A 22,608-nucleotide genomic window follows, 5' to 3' on the forward strand; every position below is an offset into this window, starting at 1 on the left:
TACTTTCAAGTCCTTTTTTCGTTCCTTTAACATCATTTAGACCCCTTAGGGATTGGAAAATACCCTTTGCACCTCGCCCCATTAGACTGCTTAGACCCTTTAAAATCCCCAGACCTTTTAAGACCCTTTATACATTTACATCCTTTGGATCCCTTTTTAAGACTCTAACTGCTTTTGGAATGTACCCATAGACCTTTTGACCCCTTTCTTATATCCCTATAGACCCCTTACATCTGTTGACCCTCACACCTCTTGGACCCTTTAAACCATAACTACTATCGGGACATACCCCCCTTTAAATCCCACAGACCTTTACACCCCAAAAGAGCCTTTAAAACCTTAGACTTTAAACACCCTTTAGTCCCTAACTACTTTTGGAACGTATCCGTTAGAACTTCAGACCCCACAGACCTTTGGATCCCTTACGACTCTTTATACCCTCTAAATTCCCTTTTGACTTTTGCAGTCTTCCTTTTTTAAGTCCTTTTATGACACCTTTAAAGACTTTATACCATAACACTCTTTAGACCTCTAAAACCCCCCTCACACCAGCCTTACTGGGTCGTTAAGACGTTTACGGCGGCGCTGCGGCGAAAAAAATCGTGCACAACCAGGAGCATTCCTTGTGGCACCTGGGACATCCTCAACGCTTCCTGGAGCATTCGTATGGATCCTTAAGTGTCCGGGAGGGGTCGTAACTTCTTACGAGAGTTTTGGTCCAGACCAAAACTCTCATAAGACAATTACAGCAGTGCTACGGAAATCTAGACCACAACGCTTCCTCAACGCCTCCTCAACGCTTCCGCAACTGCCGCAACACCACCATAAGACTCCGTAAGGCCATCTTAACCATCCGCAAGGATTCTCCCTCTCCTTGGACTCTCTGGGCAGCGGGTGCTCCGTCCATGGCTCTCCTGGATAGGTCTTGCCCCCTTGGAAGTCAGCAGCAGAATGAGGGGAGAGCGGGGGTCCCCGTTTTTATATTCTGGGCCGGGAACCGTAAGGAACCGCAAGCAAACGTAGAGGCACCGTATCTCCGCCGTGTATATCCGCAACGAAGCCGCAGCAGTCCGTACTAAATCGTAATAAACCGCTGTGAATCGGTCACGGTCAAGCAAAATCCTCTCCTGGGTGTTCACGATTTTGCTCAAAAAATCGCAACGCTGCCGTAGAAAGAACATCCGTGGACGTCCGTAAAAACCATTTTTTGGTGTGAGGTACCCTTTAGGTAAGGTCTAAAACGTTAAGCATCCATTCACTGGCCAAAAACAAATATAACATCTTTCAATAATTCAGGACCCTTATCCTACATAGTTTCACTGTGTGAATTAAAGTGTTATCGAGCCTTTCAGGCCCCACGGGTCCTAATTTTCCATCAAATCAAAGTGAAAATAACCTTTATCATCTAATACACCCAACTACGACAGCCCTTCACTGGGAGACAAGCGTCTGTCCCACTTGCAACTAATCGTTGTAATCGTCACCGGTACAGAATCCTTTGCTGACAAAGATCAATTGCACAGAGTTAACTGCTGTTCCATTTTGTGGTTCTTACTCTGCCTCAGCGGGACCAATTCTTCTTCTTTGGTTTTTCCTTTTCCCCCTTTCTCCTTCATCTCCTGAAACATAAACTGTTATTGTGCATGTTAACATATTCATATATATGATGTTTAGCCTGGAGTTCGCTCAACAGGTTAAAGTGGCTGGTTTAAGATCGTAGAGTCTTAAGTTTGAGCCCCTGTCATACCATTAAATAACACACCAGGTGGGTTGGCTCAGCCTGTCATCCTTCGGAGTTCGGGAAAATGAGTACCAGCTTAGTGCATCAGTGGCACAGCCACGCTCCCAGCAATGATACAACCAACAGCCACAGGCTTTTGGTTTTATGTGGCTCTCAGCTTTCGTCCTCCACACCAAAACGTTTAGACATCTACCGTGTTCATGTCCCATTACATCTTCATGTAGTATTTGTGTTAAACCTTAATCTCTGACGTGCTTTGTTCCTTCCCTCACCTCCATCTTCGTTTCTGCTTACCTTCATCTCTTCCCCTAAACTAGATTACTCAATATCGTTCAGTGAAGCAAGTACAAGCAACGTGAAGCAGTCACTCAATTTTATTGAAAATAATACCCAACATGCACATGTATCCATTTGTTGAAAGTGCAGTGCATAATGCAGTGAAATGGTTGAGCTAAAGCTTTTTCACTCAAATTCTTTACTATCCTACAACCCTCCCTCACTCATTCATCCCTCCTTTATTACAGTTGCCCCTTTCACGCCACGTACATACACGATTTTACGCACATTTTCATGTACACGTATTATATAAATGATCACCGGTGACCAGTCATTACAGGTATAGGATGGTTCAAAAGTCTTGGCACTATTTAGATTGCGTCTCTATTGAACATTATTCAATGTAATTATTATATTATTTTCAGGTTATGTTCTGGGAAGTTGGGAAATTGTCTCTACAAAATTACATAACTCTGGAATATAATGCGCCTCACAAAGAACGACGACGAAGTAAAATGTTAGAATGGTATCTTGAGATAAAGTCTGTGATGAAGACTCAAGCAGATTTATCGCAAACATTTTAAAGTGAGAGATCTACCCATCAAGAACTGCATTCTTCACAATGTCAATCAGTTCTAGAAAGAAGCCACTCTTCGAATCTCAAGAAATCAGAGAGAATGAAGACCGGGTGTTCGGAAGAGAATATTGAAGCGGTGACACGACCTGTCACTCAAAGTCCAAGGAGATTCTCTCTTCAGCACACACAAGAGCTCACTCTTTCGCACACTCCTGTCTTTGGTATCCCAAGGCAAGACATTAAACTTTCTTAAACACACTCTCACATACACCGACTACTAGACAGAGAAGTTCGGCGACAGGGTCATCTCCTTCAAAACAGAGCAAATCTGGTTACACCATTCCCCAAATCTCACTCAATCCACTGGACTTTTCTGTGGGGCTACACGAAGGACAACGTTTACAAAGACAACTCTCGTAACATCCAGCATCTGAAAACAGTTGTTGTGTAAGAAGTTCACACAGAACTTCGCTGTAGCTTGCCCGGTACGCCATGGTAACATCGGACAGGTCATTCACACCGTTCCATCAATGTCAATCAACGTTCAAAAAAGAATCTCCCAAGCCTCCATCTTTTTTTGGAAACAAAGTCGATGCCCATGTAAAAGTTAACATGTAAAACAAAAACATAAACAGAGACACATAAAACATAATAAAGGGAGCGGGAGACAAGGGGGGTGGGGGAGGGAAGTACACAAGCAACAGTAGAGCAGGGACATCGGTCGATCTGTGGAAAGGGAGGGGGCTGGGGGGGGCAGGGGGGTGATGGGATGGGGGGAAAAGGGGACTACACTATATAAAACAAAGACACTACTAAGACTTTCAGGAAAGAAGTTGAAATTTGAAAAAGGTGGATTTGTGGTATATTAACGGGCATAGAAAAGATCAAGATTTTGGATGGGGGAAGATAAGAGATGGTTGTGAACAGCTGTTGAAGACGGAGGGAGGAGTGCGATTGAATAGAGTGTGGGAGTTTGTTCCAAAGGCGGGAGAAAAGAGGAATGAAAGAGTGAAGGTAAGCAGAGAGTCTTGATTTTGGCAGTTACACCAGACGAGGTTTCCTGGCAGCTCTTGTGGTCCTGAAGGAATATTTTGGGGGCAGAGCACAGACAGAGCAAGGGGAGCTAGGCCGGAGAGGAGTCGGAGGAAGACAGAAAGACCATCAACCTGCCTGCGGTGAGTGAGTGAAAGGCCGTCAGAATCAGCTTCATCGCAGGAGATACCAATGATTCTGAATGCTTTGGTTTCAACCGTGTGAAGCCGAGCTAGGTGTGAGGCGGGAGCACCAGCCCAGAGGGGAGAGCAGTATTCCATTAAGCTGCAGATGAAAGCTTCGTGTGTGGTGAGGAGCTCAGAAGTGCACAGAAAGGACTTCGCAAGACGTTGGATGCCCAGACGGGTCAACCCACCTGTCCATCAAATCCTGTGCTATTATTGCCAACAAATGGTTGTTTGTCTGTGCTCTATAATTTTACATGCTAAGCGTCGAGCAAGAATTTATATACTTTCAAATATTATAAATTTGGCCAGGGTTCAAACCACCGACATCTCAGATTCCATGAAGATGCTCTAACCATTTTGCCACTTTGGTAGCCCTTTATTTCTTCTGCGATTGGATTTTTTTGTGTAGGTTTTCCTTGAAACATTATTTTGTATAGGGAGGATTTTATGATGATTGTTAATTACATTTTATTTTGGGGGATTGTTTATTTTTAATCTCGTATACCTTTAAAAAAAAATAAAGCATCGAAATAGTACCAAGACTTTTGAAACACCCAATAACTTTAACCAATGAAATGTTTCTCTTCCTCATGCATGGACACTCCTGCACTGCACGGATCTGACAAGGTACGTGGCCAAGATGTGAGTAGGTGAGAAAACGTTTTATGCATGTACATTTACAATTCATCGTTTCAGAAGCAGCTCCTCAAAAATGAAGTTTTCTCTCGGTAAAAAAAGGTTATCAAAAGTGATCTTCATATGAAGAAAGTGATCACATTGTTTATCGTAAATGAAAACAGCCAGTTTGAGAGACTGTTGCAAATATTCGCCATTTTACTTCAGAATTAGGTATCAACCAAGCTTGTTCTAAAGAAAATTGATACTTTTCCAACAAAAATGTTGGGACTGTATAACCAAAAATTGTGAGGAATCCCATTCATTCGTTTTAACAACTGTTTATTTTACACTGATCTTGTTCCGGTACATTTCTGATAACTCTTTGCACTGCATTATGATGGTTGATGGAAATCCGCACCCCCCACCACACCTCCAAGTAACAATAATAAATATGAACATCTTACTTTCCTTTTAACACAAAAAAGCACCGCTTTCACAAATCGGTACTTGATGAATGACATCCACAATGGATGGAAAAGGTATTCACCTGCAATTAAGGTGCATTGGTTCAGATCGTCGCATTCACGTAGTCAAGTGGCGGAGACGCTTCGATGCCTCATTCGTATCGGAAAACATAATCGTGCTCAACGTTCCTCGGATACACTATGCCACCATCAATCGAACGGGTACGTATAAACAATCCGAACATCACAATTGGAAAACAAATAATTATTTCACCAATGAGGCCCACAAAATATTGTGACCTATTTAAATGCACAAAATCTTATAGCCTTTCGTTTCACTCTTCTTCTTTTTTTAACCACGGGTCCGAGCAATCGATGGTTCTTTGTAACAGCATTGGATCAGCAGTTCATCAACCAACTCTGAAAACTTGCACACTTTGGTATGAATTCCAATTTTAAGGCCTTCTTGGCAAAAAGAAAAAAATGATAATATCATTTTAAAAAAGACAGCAGAAGAAAAATAAGAAGAGGACACAGAGAGAGGCTCAAAGACAATATTTTTTAAATACGCCTTGAAAACAGGTGTTGGCAAAATAAGTCGATTCTGCAACCGAGTCATGTGATCAGCGCTGGAGGCAGGAGGCACTTTCTTGGCTTCGTAGTTTACAAAACTCCAAATTGCCACAAAAAGGTAGGCAGATTATATTCATTTGTCCCGAATCACTGAGCTGGCAAAGGGATACCACGGGGGTCTGTAACTACCCCTTCCTGCAAGTTTTTCATGAGCTGCGCCAGCCAACGCTTCGTGGTCGTGTCGTCTTTCAAGACCGTCGCAAAAGTGTTGTCCTTCAGCTGGTCTGGTAGACATTGTCTTAATGCCTCACGGGCCCTATGGGAGAAGCCAGGTATGTGAGGCACGTAATACGGCCACAGTTGTGTACGGTGAACCCATTTCCAACAAGCTGAGCCTCAAGTGCTTTACCAAAAAGCCATTTTCATTGGTAGTGAATAATGCTGGCCTCATTAGTACAAAACATGTGGAGGTTTCAGGCAGGTGCAACGAAAGGTTGGATTTTTTGCTTCAGGTAAGATTCTCGTTCCTGAATGACCCCAATTTTATGCGATCGGACACATGAAACCTGAATGCTTTTCAAGGAACATGAACCTCCTCCGCATTTTTTTTTTCAAAATGCCTTTGCTAGATGTGCAAGCTGTGTGTGAATAAATGTCAAAACAGCAGTTAAAACAAGGAAATTCATTGAAAATAACTCACAGCTGCAAATAATAAATCTGTATTCAGTGAATTCAGGTTAGGCCAGGAGGATGACCTTGAGGTACGCACATTCACCATTGCCAATGGTGAATTCTTGCAGGTGATTTTTAGGGTGACATAGTCATTATTTCGGTCTTCGAGGCCGGCCGATAGGCACAGTGTGACCAGAAGGGACGAGGTTCTCCTGACCACGTGGCCCTCGACTTGGTGGGGTTTGTCCGCACAATGTGGGCGCTTTCAGGATAACTTTAGCCGGGGAGCGTTTGGGCGCCCCGGTCTGATACTGCCGCCCACGCGCATAACAACTTGTGAGTGCACGTGGGTCCCGGCGGTCCCACTGGCCTAGCGCTACCATGTTTAGACAGCGAACTCCGTCCCTGGGCACCGGCACCTACTCCCGGAAGTTTGAGAGATCAGCAGTGCCGGGCACGGTAGGACACCCGCGGAGCCCCAGCGGACCAGGGACGCGCGAGCCTACGCGTTAGCGTGCTACGGCGGAATCAACGGCTTCGGCCACGGCCGGGCCGATACTCGGCCCGGTCGCCCGGAAATGAACTGGTTCGACGCCCGCGCTAGAGAGGTCGCGGGCGACTGAGATGTATTAACAAAGAATTAATTAATTTGAGACGTCCGATTTCTAGTGTTTGGAAATTTGGAAGAGCTTGACCCTAGCCTTTCCCTTGCGAGGGCAAGGAGGAACTTAACACTTGACACTTAAGCTTAGTTTGAAGTACACCCTGCCAGCGCTCACGGTGGGACGGCAGGGCAACCAGAAGGGACGAGGTTCTCCTGACCACGTGGCCCTCGATCTGGGAAGCGAGAGGCGTTCCATTAGTGGACGCGCCCCTCACGCCCGACTTTTGGGCGGCCCCGGCAGGCCGTTTGTTTTGACGTTCCGTGACAGGCCCCGCACCCCCACCTCCGGGCCGACCGGGCGACCGGAATGAATCCCGGTGTCCCGATCCGAACCTTCAGAGCGGGCCGGCTGGGGAGTGACTGGCACCCCGTACCTGCAATTGCCAATGGAGCCAATCTGCGTTTGAATCTCTGCCCAGCTATAAACTGTCATCCTGGTGTTTCAGATGACAACGCCGTTGTGAATGATGGTACAATCATCAATGTGTACGCCGTCCCTCAGATCGACGTTACACTGGAGGACCCGTCTACCAGCATCGATTGTTGGTGGACCTTAAAATATCCCAGGGTGCCATTTGTGAAGAGTAAGCGAGTTGTCAGCGGCACACAGAATAAATTACAATTTCCTGCCCAAATCACCTTCAGGCAAATGTCAGACCGAGCCACCTGGTTCATGAAAGACTGCCAGAACACATTCCCGAGCCGACCACACAAAAAGGTGGGAATAATTTGAGCCTTTAAACTAAATAACAGTACAGTCGGCGAATTTTCTTCGCGAAGAGGAAGCGAGTGGCCAAATTCCAGCTTCAGGCCTGTCCAGCCGGTTCGTGAAAGACTTGGACCAAAACCTCCAGCAGCCAACCCCACAACAATGTGGGAATAATTGTGGCCATTAAAGAAAAAGATGCACACTCGTTGAATTAAATGCCAAATATCATGGACAATGCCAAATACAGGGTAGAGATTTTCAATAAAATCTAAAGCAATTTTATTTCCCCACATGCCCAAAATGTTCCCCCTCACCTCCCTCTCACCCGCATGCCAAAAAGGTCTCCCCACAAATCCACAACAAGATCCTGAACGTTATGACGTGGAAGGTTTCTGTATTCTATTCTGAAACAATGTCGGATTAATGAAATTAATGGCGTGTACCAGCATACGCACAAGTTTTTAACGAGCAACTGCAGGTGTATAATTTTTTATTGACATCAGCAGCTTTTGTGGCTTTGAAAGACTTTACACTTTTCTGGTTTGTCCTTATGTCTGGTGCTCTGTCCGAAGGCAGGTTTGATGCTGCAAAAACACTCGTGGTAAGGAATACACTGGGTGGGTTGCTTTTGCCTTCTTAGTAGTAGTCAGAAAAGGCATCTGTAATATAGCTAGGGTGCCCGCAATAACTCACCTACTCTTCATGAAAAACACCGTGTCATCTTCAACGTCAAGCAACAAATGCTAGCAGATGGGACAACGTCTATCCGAGGGGTGGCTGCTTTGCGATGCAATGCCCTGCCTACCAAGCATCGTTCTGACAGTTTATGGTTAGGCCATGAATCAAAGTCTGCACAGTCCTGTCAGATGATTTATCCTGATGCTTATCAGTAGTTACAGATCATAAAAAATACAATTCCCTTTAAAAGAGGTAAACGAGCAAAAGTAATCCACTTATTGCCAGTTTTCCACTTCCGTGCAGAAAATATACAAGACATCATAAGTCATTTAGACTCACCGAGGATTGTCTGAAAGACGCAAATAGCACCTGACCACATGCTTGAGGAGACGAGCTGAAGGTTCTTTCGAAAGTGCCAGTACCATTTTCCCCTAAATGTAAAGAGATCAGCATTTGTTGGTAAAATTACAGTCACACAAATATGTATCCATCTTACTATAATTCACCAAATGTCCGTCCATCTATCTGTCTGTCCGTCCGTCCGTCCGTTCGTTCGAAGGTACCGCAAAAACGGCTGAACCGATTGCAACGATATTTTGGGTGGGTAATCCTGGGAACTCCTGGAGTAAAATAGGGTATATTGTTTTTCCAATTTCAGCTTTGGCCTCCAGCATTTTCAGGTTTGGACGCCCGCATAACGTTATTTTCCCGGGTGGCGCACAAACGGCTGCACCGATCGGACTCGGTGACCTCAGACAAAGACCTTTTATAAGGACATGGGTTGAATCCCTGCTTGAGAGAATGCCAACGCCCTCTCCGCCATCACGGTCGTCTCTTCAACTCACAATCCCACGAGATATGCGGAAAGGACGACCTAAAACCAATTATCTTCTTTTTGATTCGTATATAAACATCATTAAAAGTAAATAATGACCTCAGCCAAAGTTCAAACGACGTGAGTTTAATCTCTACATGAGAGAATTCCACATAGCTATCTGGGCGGTGTATACGCTAACAGATCGCTGTCTCCATCGATCTTGCCAAGGCCGTAACACCTATCGGCTCAAAATCCTTTTAACTGTTGATTTGGTAGTTTTTACAATGAAGGAAACATTAACAATGTTGTTAAAAGTTTATTTTGTGATTAAAGATATGTTGTTTGGAATGAAAAAAAGAGATATCGAGTTCAAGTGAATGACGACATGCCATGATGGTTTCTACCTTCTAAACGTGAACTTCACGGATCGCCATATACAGATTTGCCACGGACCCATGATCGATGTTTCTATGTGTGAACGTACCCGTTTGTTTGCGAACGGGTACGTTTTTCATGGAAGTCCTTCACGAACTTGCTGTCCATGTCTGACGTGCGACTGAGGATGCTACAGGAATGTGGAATTTATTGGTTTCATGCTTTAGCATTCGCCGTATCTGCATTGCCTGTTTGTTTCCCGCCTCCCGCCGGTGCGTAGCATGGGTATCTCACTAGTAAAGAAAATGACAAAGCACCCCCGCTAATTTCGGTCCCCTTGTGTTTTATACCCCTCCCCCCCCCCCCTCCCCCTCCCCCTACCACGCCTCCTCCCCCCAAGCCCTCTTCCTCCCACACTTCTCCCTGCTCTCAAATGTTGTGTTTGTGTGCTTCCCCTTCTATCCCCATCTTGTCTTCCGCTCCCTCTTTTTATATATTTTGTTTGTCTGGTTGATTTGTTTGTGAAATAAATGTTAGCTCTTTCACGAGCCTCGATTCAGTATACAAAAAAAAAAAAAAACTATCCATAAACATACATGGAGGTTTGAAGAGAAGCCAGTAACTATTTGGTATTATACCCATTTGTTAAATTTGTACTACGTAATATTTGCTTGTCGTTTACCCACCCGGTCATCTATTCAAATAATCTATATAATAATACGCTTGGTCGTCTGACCGTAACGCTCCTTTCAACCTATTGGTTGGACAGCTGGCCTGACAACCCACAATTGTAACCTGAAAAAAAAAAAACATCATATGGCCGCCATGTCGGTGCTATGCGAAGCCAAATAAATATTCGGAGTGGTCACATTCACAATCACCATGCCCTCCCTACAAGTTTTCCCTTCAGTGTAAAACGACGGAATTGACTGTTAAAAGGATCATCAAATATCGAAAGGTTGGAGCCAATATGCGTCACGGGCCTTGCAAAGGCCACGGTAAGTATAGGCCTCAGACTGCAGTCATTCGGCTTCAGGCCTCTGGGTAAATGTAATTGGAATCTATCTGAGCTATATAACCATGATGTATTATGTCTGCTCTTCGGCAGTGGGCCTATTTTGGCTTCAACCCTGGGTTATGTTTTATTTTCGGGAGTGATCAAAGCAGCAGTCTGTGGCCTTATAAACTGCCCAAATAACTAGTTATGTGGTATTCCCTCAAGCAAGTGCTTTTACCGCAGAGGTTCCATGGGTCCTTGCTATTATTTTCATCTACTTTCTCTAAAACAACTCAATCAGGGACCATGAAGCCTATGTTATTATAAAGGTCTTTGCCCGAAGAGTTCCGAGAATCTTGTGAAATAAAACATCCGTCATTATTTACTTTTTATGACGTGTATATATGTATCAGGAAGAAGATAATTGGATTAGGCTGTTAGGGTCATTTATTGGCATAATTAGACTGCTCATGCTCACTTCAAAGTTGCAATTCCACAGGGTTTCCGCATATCTCCTGGGATTGTGAGTTAGACAGGCGACTGATGGGTCATGACATGCAAGAGCCGTACTGTTGCTGTTCCAATCGCAGTTTTTGTGAAGTTTGTGATAGCACGATAGGGGATGGGAAAGAGTTAAATATTCCGCTGCTTTGATGAGGTAATACAATCGTGGCCAAAATATTGGCGCCCTTGCACTTTTTTCAAATAACTCACAATTTTCTCCAAAAATAAGTTGAAATTGACAAAAGTATTTGGTCTCCACAATTCTTTATTTCACTGTTAATATTACAGAACCTTTGTTTTTGATGCAGAACTTAATACATCCTTTTATATCAGAAAATACTGAATGGAGAAGGTGGATCAGACTCGGCAACGGTTGCTAGAGTGAGATGTGCATGGAAGAAGTTTTGGGAACTGAGTGGCGTGCTGATGAGGAGGGGAATGTCGTTGAAGCTGAAGGGAAAGGTGTATGCTGCATGTGTGAGAAGTGTTATGATTTATGGGAGCGAGACATGGGTAATGAACGTAGAGCAGCAACGAAAGTTGGAAAGGGTGGAAATGCGAATGGTTCGATGGATGTGCGGAGTATCGTTGAGAGAGAGAGGAAGACAAATGATGAATTGCGAAAAATGATGGGAATAGAGCCTGTGATTGATGCTGTGAAGAGGAACAGGTTGAGATGGTTTGGTCATGTGTTGAGGAAGGATGAAAGTGACTGGTTGAGAAGAGTGATGGAAATGAATGTAGAAGGAAGTAGAAGATGGGGAAGACCGAGAAAGACTTGGCTAAAGATGGTGGAAGAAGAAATGCGGGCAAGGGGGTTAACAAGGAGAGATGCAGAAAATAGGCCAAGATGGAGAAGATTGTCATGGGGTCCGCAAGGCTAACCCCCACTCTAGCAGGGAAAATGGCCTTAAAATGCATGTTGTTGTTGTTGTTGTTGTTGTTGTATATCAGAAAATAAAAAGAAATGGCATTGACAAAATTATTGACACCCCAAACTTGATATTTGGTAGCACGGCCGTTGGACAAAATAACTGAGGTCAAGCACTTCCTACATCCATGAATGAGCTTCCTACACCTCTCTACTTGCAGCTTGGCCAACTCTTCTTGTGCAAACTGCTCCAGTTCTCCCAAATTTGAAGGGCGTCTTCTCCGAACTGCTGTTTTCAGATCTCCCCAGAGGTGTTCAATGGGATTTAGATCTGGACTCATTGCTGGCCACTTCAGAACAGTCCAGCATTTTGTCTTGAACCATTCCTGGGTGCTTTTTGAAGTGTGTTTCGGGTCATTGCCCTGCTGCAAGACCCATGACCTTCAACGGAGACCCAGCTTTCTGACACTGGGTTGAACATTGCGCTCCAAAATGCTTTGGTAATCTCTTGATTTCATGATGCCATGCACACATTCAAGGCAACCAGTGTCAGAGGCAGCACAGCAACCCCAAAACATCGATGAACCTCCTCCATGTTTGACTGTAGGGATGGTGCTCTTTTCTTTGAAGGCTTCATTTTGTTTTCTGTAAACATAGAGATGATGTGCTCTACAAAAAAGCTTTAATTTGGTCTCATCTGTCCACAGGACATCATCACAGAAAGATTTTGGCTTGTTCAGGTGTGTTTTGGCAAACTCCAGTCAGGCTTTCTTATGTCTCTCTCTCTCAGCAGTGGGGTCCGCCTGGGTCTCCCACCATATAACCCCCTTTCATTGAGTTGGTGACGGATGGTGCGAGTTGAAACTGTCGTACCTTGTGTCTGAAGGTGAGCTTGAATCTGTTTGGCAGGTGATCGAGGTGCTTTCTCCACCATTTGAACAATCCTTCACTGCAATCTTCGATCAAGTTTTCTCTTGCGGCCACGTCCAGGGAGGTTGGCTACAGTGCCATGGGCCTTAAACTTCCTGATAACATTGCGTACAGTGGACACAGGAACATCAAGGTCTCTGGAGATGGACTTGTAGCCTTGAGATTGTCCATGCTTGGCTACAATCTTGTGTCTGACTTCCTCAGACAATTCTCTGGTTTTCTTTCTTTTCTCCATGCTCATTGCAGTACACACAGACACAACATAGCAGAATGACTCCTTTTCTCTCTTCAAACTGGTTGAATGAGTAATTTTTATATTGTAGGCACCTGCAACTCACCACAGGTGAGTTCAATTCCAAAGTAAAGGAGAATCAGCTGCTTGAAATCTAATTATTTCTATCAACTTCTAAAAGGTGCCAATAATATTGTCCGTGCCATTTTAGGATTTCTGTGTGGAATAAGCTAAGATTTAGTAATTCTTTCAGCTTTTTTTATTTTGTTCCACTGCAAACCAAAGAAATACACATGGATAAAAAATTCCTTTTTTAAGGCCATTTTCCCTGCTGGAGTGGGGGTTAGCCTTGCGAGCTCCATGACAATCATCATGGTTCCCTTTTTGAGGCAATGTTTTTTTTGTATGGCCAGAAATACGATACAAAAATATTTTTTCATTTCAACAATTTTCTGGAAGAAATGGTGCATTATTTGAAAAAAAGTGCAAGGGTGCCAATATTTTTGGCCACGACAGTCAATCTGTAATGATCGATGTGAGAACGCCCTTTTGCTTTTTTGAGCGTGAGGACTGAGAGTTGGGGTTTGTTGAGGTGTGGGGAGAGGTCGAAACAAAAATGGGACAGAGTCAGGAGTGTGAAGGTTGAGGCTTGGTTGGGGGGAGTGGAAGGAGAGGAATTGAGGACTTTTGATGGGGGTAAGGGAGATCGAGAAGTTGTGCTGGGGGTAGGGAGTTTGAGTCAAAAGTTTGTACAATTAATATAAAGTTCATAAATGATATCCTTTTGTGTTGTGAGGGAATGGGGGACGAGGGGTGGGGGGGAGAGGGCGGGGGGGACGGGGACGGGGGACGACGACGACGCACGGACGAGGGGGTGGAGAATTTCTTTCTCCATTTCATAATGCTAGTATCTTGACCTGTTTAAAATTAGATAGCGGCAGAGATTTCTGTTCAAAATCAATGCAAAGTTAGGGAGTTGTGGGAGAGGTGAAGGTGGATGGTTAGTGTTATCAGATAGTCTGACAAATGTGGCACCATGGTCTGTAGACCTTTCTTAAACTAGACACAATATGCAGCAAGTTTTGAGTGGAGATAAACATGTACTTACAAGAATCATGGCAACGTGTGAAAACCGTTCATATGTCTGGCAAATGTATGCCAAGCCCGTGTCATCCAGCAGAATCTTTTGCAAAATAAAGGTTGCCACCTAAAAAAAAGAAAAAAAAAGAATATGCAACCTATCTGTATCTGCAACATAGAGTGAGTAAAGCACAGGTGATATACCTGATAAAAGCAATATTCGCGGTGTGTGTGTGTGTGTGTGTGTGTGTGTGTGTGTGTGTGTGTGTGTGTGTGTGTGTGTGTGTGTGTGTGTGTGATCTACTGCTCCGAGAGGAATTGACGTCCTTGGAAGCTGAAACTTTCAGGGATTAGTGAGGGCATTCTGAGGTTGTGCATGTGTACGTTTGATACTAAAAATTAGAAAATAAAATACTTCTTACTAAAATATTCATTTTGGTGCCTGTCTTTCTGACGGTTTTTGACCACGATTCATTCGGTCGTTACTTATTTAATCTCAACCAACAGGAGGATTGACAGGAGGACCAAGGGTTACATAATGAAGGTTGTAGCCAATTCATCTGCGCTCTTCCCCAAGGGAGGTTTTCCCCACCAATGGGGTTGCGTGTTGAGGTGTATGTCCGCGTTAAGATAGTTTTATCATGGCGTTATCCAAGACCGCTTCTAACAACAAAAGCATAATATTGATGTTATTACAAAACAAAATGAATACTAATAACATCCCTCCCTCCCCAAGGGGTGTTTCCACCTTGAACAAACGCAGTGTTAACATTTATAAATAGCTTATCGTGCTATTTGGTGGGAGCACCCAGAAGTAAAAACATTATAAAACCACAAACACATATGATTAGCTTTTGAAACAGTTGTTAATGCTGTTTAACACAAAACTGAAATTGAGGAAACTCGGGGTGTGTTCAGTTACCAAGCAGCTAGCTGCCTCAAAGAAACTCGGAGTCCTGTTCAGATGTCGAAGATTCTTCTCGTCTCAACAGTTGCTTCAACTATATGAAGGATTGATTCGTCCTTGTATAGAGCACTGCTCTCACATCTGGGGAGGTTCTAGCTCCACATACTTACTGGACAGAATTGAATTAAAAGTAATTGGACTCATCAACTCTCCCAATCTGACCTCAAAACTTGACCCGCTCAAATTACGTCGCAAAGTTGGCTCTCTTTCCCTTTTCTCCAGATATTACTTCGGTTTCTGCTCCCAAGAACTTGCTGCTTGTATACCTCCGCCATTAGTGAGACCACGGAATACTCGACAAGCCACTACATCTCATGATTATTGTGTGGCCATTGGCAACTCAAGGGTGGGCCGTTATGATGTTTGTTTCTTCCCCTCCACTGCCAAACTCTGGAACTCTTTACTTTCACATGTATTTCCAAACACTTATGATCTTCCCCTTTTCAAAAGGCAGATTTTCTGCTTTCTCAAAAATGATGAGACTATTCTCTCCTTCTTAACTTTTCTATCAATGTAGCTTTTATTTAGGCCTGGCCTCGATGAGGACGACATAGTCTGTGCCCGGAGCCTTCTACATATATAATAAAAAAAAAAAGCACTTGCCAAGCCTGCCGTTCCTTATCAACGGTTTTGAATTGAGTGCTTGCTCGGATCCTTAAGCCACTAGGTGAGGGCTCTACAATAAACTTGGTAAATGAACACCCCCTCCCCCCCCTCTAACCCCCACATCTCCCCAATGTTCTTGAGGTCTGACCGTAGATCTACTGTAATCTATATATCCCAGAAGGAATGACCCTTCCTGTAGGGAACAGGCATATTCCAAATCAGGATTGTTATAACTAGGGCATGCCCGTACTATATATATATCTAAAATTATATCCCCCCCCTCTATTTACATGAAATGGTTTGGTCCAAAGCGAACGGCTTGCGAGTGGTGACAATCCCCCCCTCTATTTACATGAAATGGTTTGGTCCAAAGCGAACGGCTTCCGGAGTTTGGTAAAGCAATCGCCATCGCGTGCACAAACGCGCAGGAAAGCGAATGAATCGCAAATTCGTTTTTATTAGTTTTAAAACTTTATTAAAACATAGTTTAACGCCAACATAGTTTGCAAACGTGAAATAAATGAATACGCTCTCAAATGTGCCATCCGAGGCAGAGTGTGTCCGCCACGTTCGGCACACGCGATCGTTCGCTGCTCTCTGATTGGTTGAATCGTTTTTTGGACATAGCTCGGTAAGTAATTGTCCGATTAATATGAAACCTTGAAAAGGCACATCCTCGGGTCCCCAGCAATATACCTGGCAAGTTAAAAGTATATCGGACCCGTGGTTGTCGAGAAACAGCGGTCACAGACAAACGTACAGACAGACAGAGATTACTGGAATTATAGATAGATGATAGCTGTGTAATGCTATTTACTTTATTCCAATGGAATGAACATGCTTATTTAAACAAATCAATGAATAAGCTATTATAATGGAGCTGAAACAAAGAGACCAAAACAAAGTAAGAACAACAAACATAAAGCAAACACCTCTAGGGAGCTTTACTTCGTACATAACACGTCAAATCACACGCATGTTTTCCCATCATCAAGAGGCATGCACCAACCCACCGTTTTAGAAAGTTCACTGCCAGACTCCATGATGCGCAAGCACAGAGGGATGATCTCTGTAGTGAGGAGGAAGTTGATCACATCCTGCTCATCGGGCTTTACCAGAGCACCTAAACACAGGAATCAAAAGTGTTTGAATGAGAACCAAATATGAATAGTATATATAAATTACCATCATCTCTTACTGACAACATTACAACATTAAATCCACTTTAACAATGTTCATGAATTTAGGAAACTCAATCTCAGTGAAATACTAGAGACACTCGCTCAAAGATCGTTTTAAAGTTAAAATAACAAAACAAAAAGGAAACCTTGTGTTCCAGCGTTTTTCAAAGTGTAAAACAAATAACACAGGTATACCTGGAAGTGAACCTATTCAACACATTTTAGATGTCAACACTTTCACAATGCATAGCATCTTTAAAGTTGTCTTTTTCTACCATGTCGCGTTCTCCCAGGTCTGATAAAAGCCTGATGCAAAATGTAAAGGGGCGTGTGAGCCCGGAAGACAAAGGGGTGCGAGAGCATGGAAGACAAAGGGGCACAAGCAATATTGAATAGGTCACCAGAGTTGAGAGTAAAAAAGTGTCCATGAAACTCACCAATGACTCCTAAGCTTGTCAAACGCAAGTACTCAAAGGGTCTCGTTTTGCTCACTGTGTGAAGGAAAGGATATAGAAACAAGGGGATATGTGCAGAGAGAAATGCAGACCTGAAAAAGAACACACACACAAATTACCTTCCAAATGAAAGCTTTCCCATTCAAAGAAGAGGAAGCTGACTTTCAGGAATGTTTCTATCATAGCAAGCAAAAACATTGAGTTCTTTATGTACATGCGAATTAATGTACATGCTACATGCGAATTGTAGTGAAACGCAATCATTCTCCACTTTATTCATCGGGACTTTCATCGGGACGGGACAGACTTTCCAGCCACTACATGCTGCAAATCACATTAAAAACAATGTTAAATTATGTAAAGGAATAAAACTTGTGCAGACAAAGTATGAGAGTTAACAGCATCGAAAAATGCAAAAAAAAGAAAAAGAAGACGGATACTTCTTTTTTTTTTTTTTGTATACTGAATCGAGGCTCGTGAAAGAGCTAACATTTACTTCACAAACAAATCAACCAGACAAACAAAATATATAAAAAGAGGGAGCGGAAGACAAGAGAAGGGGAAGCACACAAACACTTGAGGGCACACAACATTTAAGAGCAGGGAGATGTGTGGGAGGGAGAGGGCTTGGGGGGAGGAGGCGTGGGAACAGGGGGGGGGGGGGGTGGCAGAAGTATCAAACACAAGGACACCAAGGACTTCCAGGACAGAAGTTGGTATTTCAAAAAAGTGGAATTGGGGTGAAATTAGCAGGGATAGAAAAGATCAATGTTTTGGATGGGGGAAGATAAGAGATGGTGGTGAACAGCTGTTTTAAAGACCTGGAGGGTGGAGTGGGATTGAAGAGAGTGAGGGAGTTTGTTCCAGAGGCGGGAGAAAAGAGGAATGAAGGAGTGAAGGTGAGCAGAGAGTCTTGATTTTGGCAGTTTAACCATAAGAGGGTTGCAGGCAGATCTTGTGCGACCTGTAGGAATATTTGCTGGACAGAGCCCAGAGAGAGCTGGGGGGGCAAGGCCAGAGAGGAGTCGGCAGAAGACGGAAAGACCACCAACCTGCCTGCGGTGAGTGAGTGAGAGGCCCTTGGAGTTAGCTTCATCGCGGGAGATTCCAATGATTCTGAATGCTTTGGTTTCAACAGCGTGAAGACGAGCTAGGTGTGAGGCAGGTGCACCAGCCCAGAGGGGAGAGCAGTATTCCATTGAGCTGCGGATGAAAGCCTTGTATGTGGTGAGGAGCTCAGGTGTGCCAAGGAAGGACTTCGCACGACGATGAGCACAACTTCTGATCACGAGGGAGCATAGGATTGCCTATCCCTCTATGCATACTTCATGGCAAGTCACAATTTATGAATGGGGAATTAGGTCTTCAAGTGGATAAAAGTACAAACATACTTCTTATAAACACTGTTTCGCATTACACTCGACAAAAAAATATTGATTTTAAAAATAAAATACTGTCAGACCCAGACATTCGCTGTTCATACATTGCGACTTGCTTCTACATTTGCAGCCCTGTGCCCTGCATATTCGAGGTTTTTTGTCGGCGCCAGAAACATTTTTGATTGGGAACCGAGAGAGATTATTTAATTATATATCTCTGTTGTATCGTTTTAAGTCCTATGGTTCCTTTTGTACAATTATACATGCTGCTCTGTCGCCGAGCAGACCATTGAAAATCATAACCATTGAAAATGGTTTTAAATACCGTGATACTGTTTAAAATACATTTATTCCGTGTAATATGCTGCTTTATTGGTAAGGCCAAGGCCGGGAGGCGTGCTCTCGCGAGATCACAGTCGATCCCGTCTGAGCAGGAAGTGCATGTAGTCATTCACAAAACACAGAACAAAACCACAAACATGGACCAGGAACAAAGCATTACATTACAGTCCGCACACAGTTAAAGTGTGCTCCCTAAAGCACATCCTGATCCAGGAAATAGTTGCCATTTTAACTGCCGAGTTTAAGCTTGAAGGAAGATACAGTATTCTGTATTATCTTACGAAAGATAGACGTTGAGTTTAAATAAGGAATTTCAAATGTCCTGGCATCACAGTCCTTGTGTGAGAATTTAAAATAAAAGTTTATTTTTGCGTATGCACAGTGCCTTCAGAAAGTATACACACCTTTTCACATTTTGTTGTATTACAGCCTGAATTAAAATGGATCAAATGTAAAAAAAATTGTCAACATCAGGAAAACAATTTAAAACATCGATGGAGCTTGGGAGGACGTCACCAACATCTCCATGAACGTCGTGTAAGGTGTGGCCGGATGTCTGTCAAGTTCAAGCGGTTGGAGGTGTAGGAGTCCATCACCAGGGAGATTGCTCAGTTGGCCAACCAAGCTGAACTGAATGAAGTGGATGTCGATAATGTGGAGGAGCTACTGGCCTCATATGGGAGCTGCTACACCAACGAGGAGTTGCAGGAGCTGGACGAGCACCGCAAGAGGCAAGAGGACACTGCTACAGAGGAGACTAAACCACCGTTTAGAGGCCATTTTTCCCCGCAAAGCGGGGGTTGGCCTTTTCGGGGACCGTGGTAGTTGTTGTTTTCTGGTCCCCTTTTTGAAGCAATGTTTTACGGCCGGATGCCCTTCCTGACGCCAACCCTTTTTGCCGCCTTCAACGACAAACAGGGAATTACCAGTGAACTGGTACTCAATTAGCCGACCTCGGAAGGATGACAGGCTGAGTCAACCCCCCTGGCATTAATTCGGCGATCGACCGAGATTCGAACCCAGGATCCTAGGATCCTAAGCCGGCACCCTAGCCGCTAGCCCAACACCAGGGCTACAGAGGAGACCAGGCACTACAGAGGAGACTGAAACGGAGAAATTCCTGAGCACCAAAAACGTAACTAGTGCTTTCCTGAAGTTGTCTGAAGCGCTCGAGATTATCTCTGACAATGACCTCCGCATGGAGTGCAGCACCGGAGTGAAGCGTTCTATACCGAATGCCATCTTCCTGGTATGACAAGACACTCATGGAGAAGAAAAATCAGGCTAGGCAGTCAACCATTGTCGCCTTCTATAAGAAGAAAGTGGCAGCTCAGCAGGCCTGGCTCTTCTTCCCAGGAGGAGCTTAAATTTATTTCTCCTTTTGTTTTAGTCTTGCGTTTTAAAAAATAATTAAAAATGAGACACATAAATATCTCTTTTCCACAAATATTCAATCCATGTTTTCTTGGTGTATTGGATTTGATGTCCGGCGGCACGTGAAATTTCAGCTTTCTACGTCATCCGGAAGGCACCAAACATCAATGCCAGTCAGTCAGTCAATGAGTGAGTAAGTGGTTAGAATGAGCTTTATATATTAGATACACTGTATACGTATTGCTAACCATGATGTCTGTCTGTACATTCGTCTGTTTCCTGTTTACTGCAGCCGCTTCCTGCACTGCGTTTGTAAAGTTCGCAACACTCACATGAATAATGTTGATGCAAAATTTTATTTTGCAAGAAGGATATTGATCAAGTTAAACTTTTCCCCTCACTGGAGAAGAATTGATTGCTAGGTCTTTTAAAACAAGTAATAACATCTCTGCCTCCAAACATCCTCCTGCCAACCAGCCTTCCCACAATAAATATAGAAACAATAAAAAGTGCAATCAGAGATTGCAAACCCTCGCCAGGATGTATTTTCAGTAGTTTTTAAGGCTTTTGTGTTAAAACAAATATGGCGGCCGAACCACATGACCGATGACGCCATCATTATTTTTTTTTCCAAACTAATTTATTCCTAGATTATGCTCAAGAAATTTCATCTTGATCAGATGAAGTTTTGTACTTGTCGAATTATGACTTCATAATGGAGGCACCTATGACATCATCATTAACATATTTTATTCCCCATGGAGAGTTCTTTACAATGAGCCGTGTCTCAATTTTTTCCATTCAGCGCTTTCTGATATAGAGGTGCCAATGTTTTGATATTTCCAAGATGGCGGCCAAACCACGTGACCTATGAGTATCATTAAATATCATTAAAAGTATCATTAAAGTATCATTGTATCATTAAAAAAGTATCATATAAGTATCATTAAAAATTATACAGGTGGAGTTGCACCTATGGTGAAAATTTCCTGTCAATCGGACCAACGGTTGCAGAGAAAATCATATTTATTCTGTGCGGACAAACAGACAAACAAACTCAAATGCAATACCCTCTCCTCTGGCGAGGGTAAAAAAGGAGAGAGGAGATGCAATCAATCAGACCTAGTCTCTGGATGCGAGGCGACACATTGTAACAATGCCAGGGCATTGCAAACACGGTTAGACTGATGAGCGGTCAGTGTAGGGGGGTTGATCGAAGGGTAGATGTTCACGATCTCCTGCAAAACATATTACCAATGCAATGATTAGCCTCCACTACAGATTTCCTTCATATTCGGCACATGTATGCAATAATAAATATCTGGGCATGAAGCAAGTCAAATGATTTTGGAATCGGAGCCAAAAGTAATGGACCACAAAAGTATTCCCATACAGGCCTTTTTCACCCCATGATGAGAACGGTTATTAGTGCCTTACCCAGAGGGAAAACAGGTTTGCTCTCCATCTGTCGGTCCGTCTGTCCAAAAACAGGTTAGCTCACCTGTGGTTTTCTGCAATTTTTTCCATACCCTTTAATATATTCAACTTGGTACATGGCTTTATTATAAGTTACAAAACAAGTTCGACTTTCAGTGCCTTTCATCAATTTTTAAAATTTGTTTAAAAAAAACAAAAAAGAAAAACAATCATTGGCCGTAAGGGACATGTATTGCAAAGCAATTCTCACTCTCGTTTTATTTCCAACTTCAACTCGTATTAAAAAACGACATCAGACAATGTATACATGAGTAGTGCTGGGCCGATATCAGTATTGGTAATTGGCACAGTCCGGTGTCAGCATCACTATCGCGTATCGCAGTATCGGTAATCGGCAACGGCTTTCCAAAGCACTCCCGATGCATATAAACCAAGAAAGAGCAATCAGAGATTGCAGATCCTCACCAGGATGTGTTTTCAGTGTTTTTTAAAGGCTTTTGTGTTAAAACAAATATGGCGGCCGAACCACGTGACCGATGTCATCATTTTTTTTCCTCCACCAATTTATCCCTAGATTATGCTCAAGAAATTTCATCTTGATCGGATTAAGTTTTGTACTTGTCGAATTATGACGCCATAATGGAGGCACATATGACATCATTAACACATTTTATTCCCCAATGGAGAGTTTTTTTTTACAATGAGCAGTCAATTTTTTTCTATGTGGCACTTTCGGAGATATAGAGGTGCAAAGTTTTTCGGTTTTTCCAAGATGGCGCCCATACCACGTGAGCTATGACGTCATCATTATCATTAAACTCGAGGTTCCAGGGAACCTGAACTCAACTGGTCGGTCATTTTTCGGACAT

General features: G+C 43.4%; 1 protein-coding gene across 3 annotated transcripts in view; it reads right to left on the reverse strand.

Annotated features, from left to right (window-relative positions):
• Window positions 1-2,100: 2,100 nt before the first annotated feature.
• CNOT9 (CCR4-NOT transcription complex subunit 9) overlaps window positions 2,101-22,608 on the reverse strand; it is a 29,053-nt gene continuing 8,545 nt past the window's right edge. For 2 of the 3 annotated variants that reach the window (XM_068123556.2, XM_068123557.2), the window contains exons 3-8: window positions 21,425-21,540; window positions 17,190-17,299; window positions 16,585-16,694; window positions 14,027-14,125; window positions 8,532-8,623; window positions 2,101-5,785 (exon numbers count right to left, since the gene is read on the reverse strand). In XM_068123556.2, the coding sequence (XP_067979657.1) occupies window positions 5,617-5,785; window positions 8,532-8,623; window positions 14,027-14,125; window positions 16,585-16,694; window positions 17,190-17,299; window positions 21,425-21,540 (696 nt within the window). In that variant the 3' untranslated portion in view covers window positions 2,101-5,616. Of the gene's footprint in view, window positions 6,108-8,531; window positions 8,624-14,026; window positions 14,126-16,584; window positions 16,695-17,189; window positions 17,300-21,424; window positions 21,541-22,608 lie in introns of all 3 variants that reach the window. The other variant, XM_068123559.2, reaches the window with a different exon arrangement.

This window comes from Myxine glutinosa, chromosome 7 (assembly GCF_964187855.1).
Source record: "Myxine glutinosa chromosome 7, kmMyxGlut1.1, whole genome shotgun sequence".
In the NCBI taxonomy this organism is placed as follows: domain Eukaryota; kingdom Metazoa; phylum Chordata; class Myxini; order Myxiniformes; family Myxinidae; genus Myxine; species Myxine glutinosa.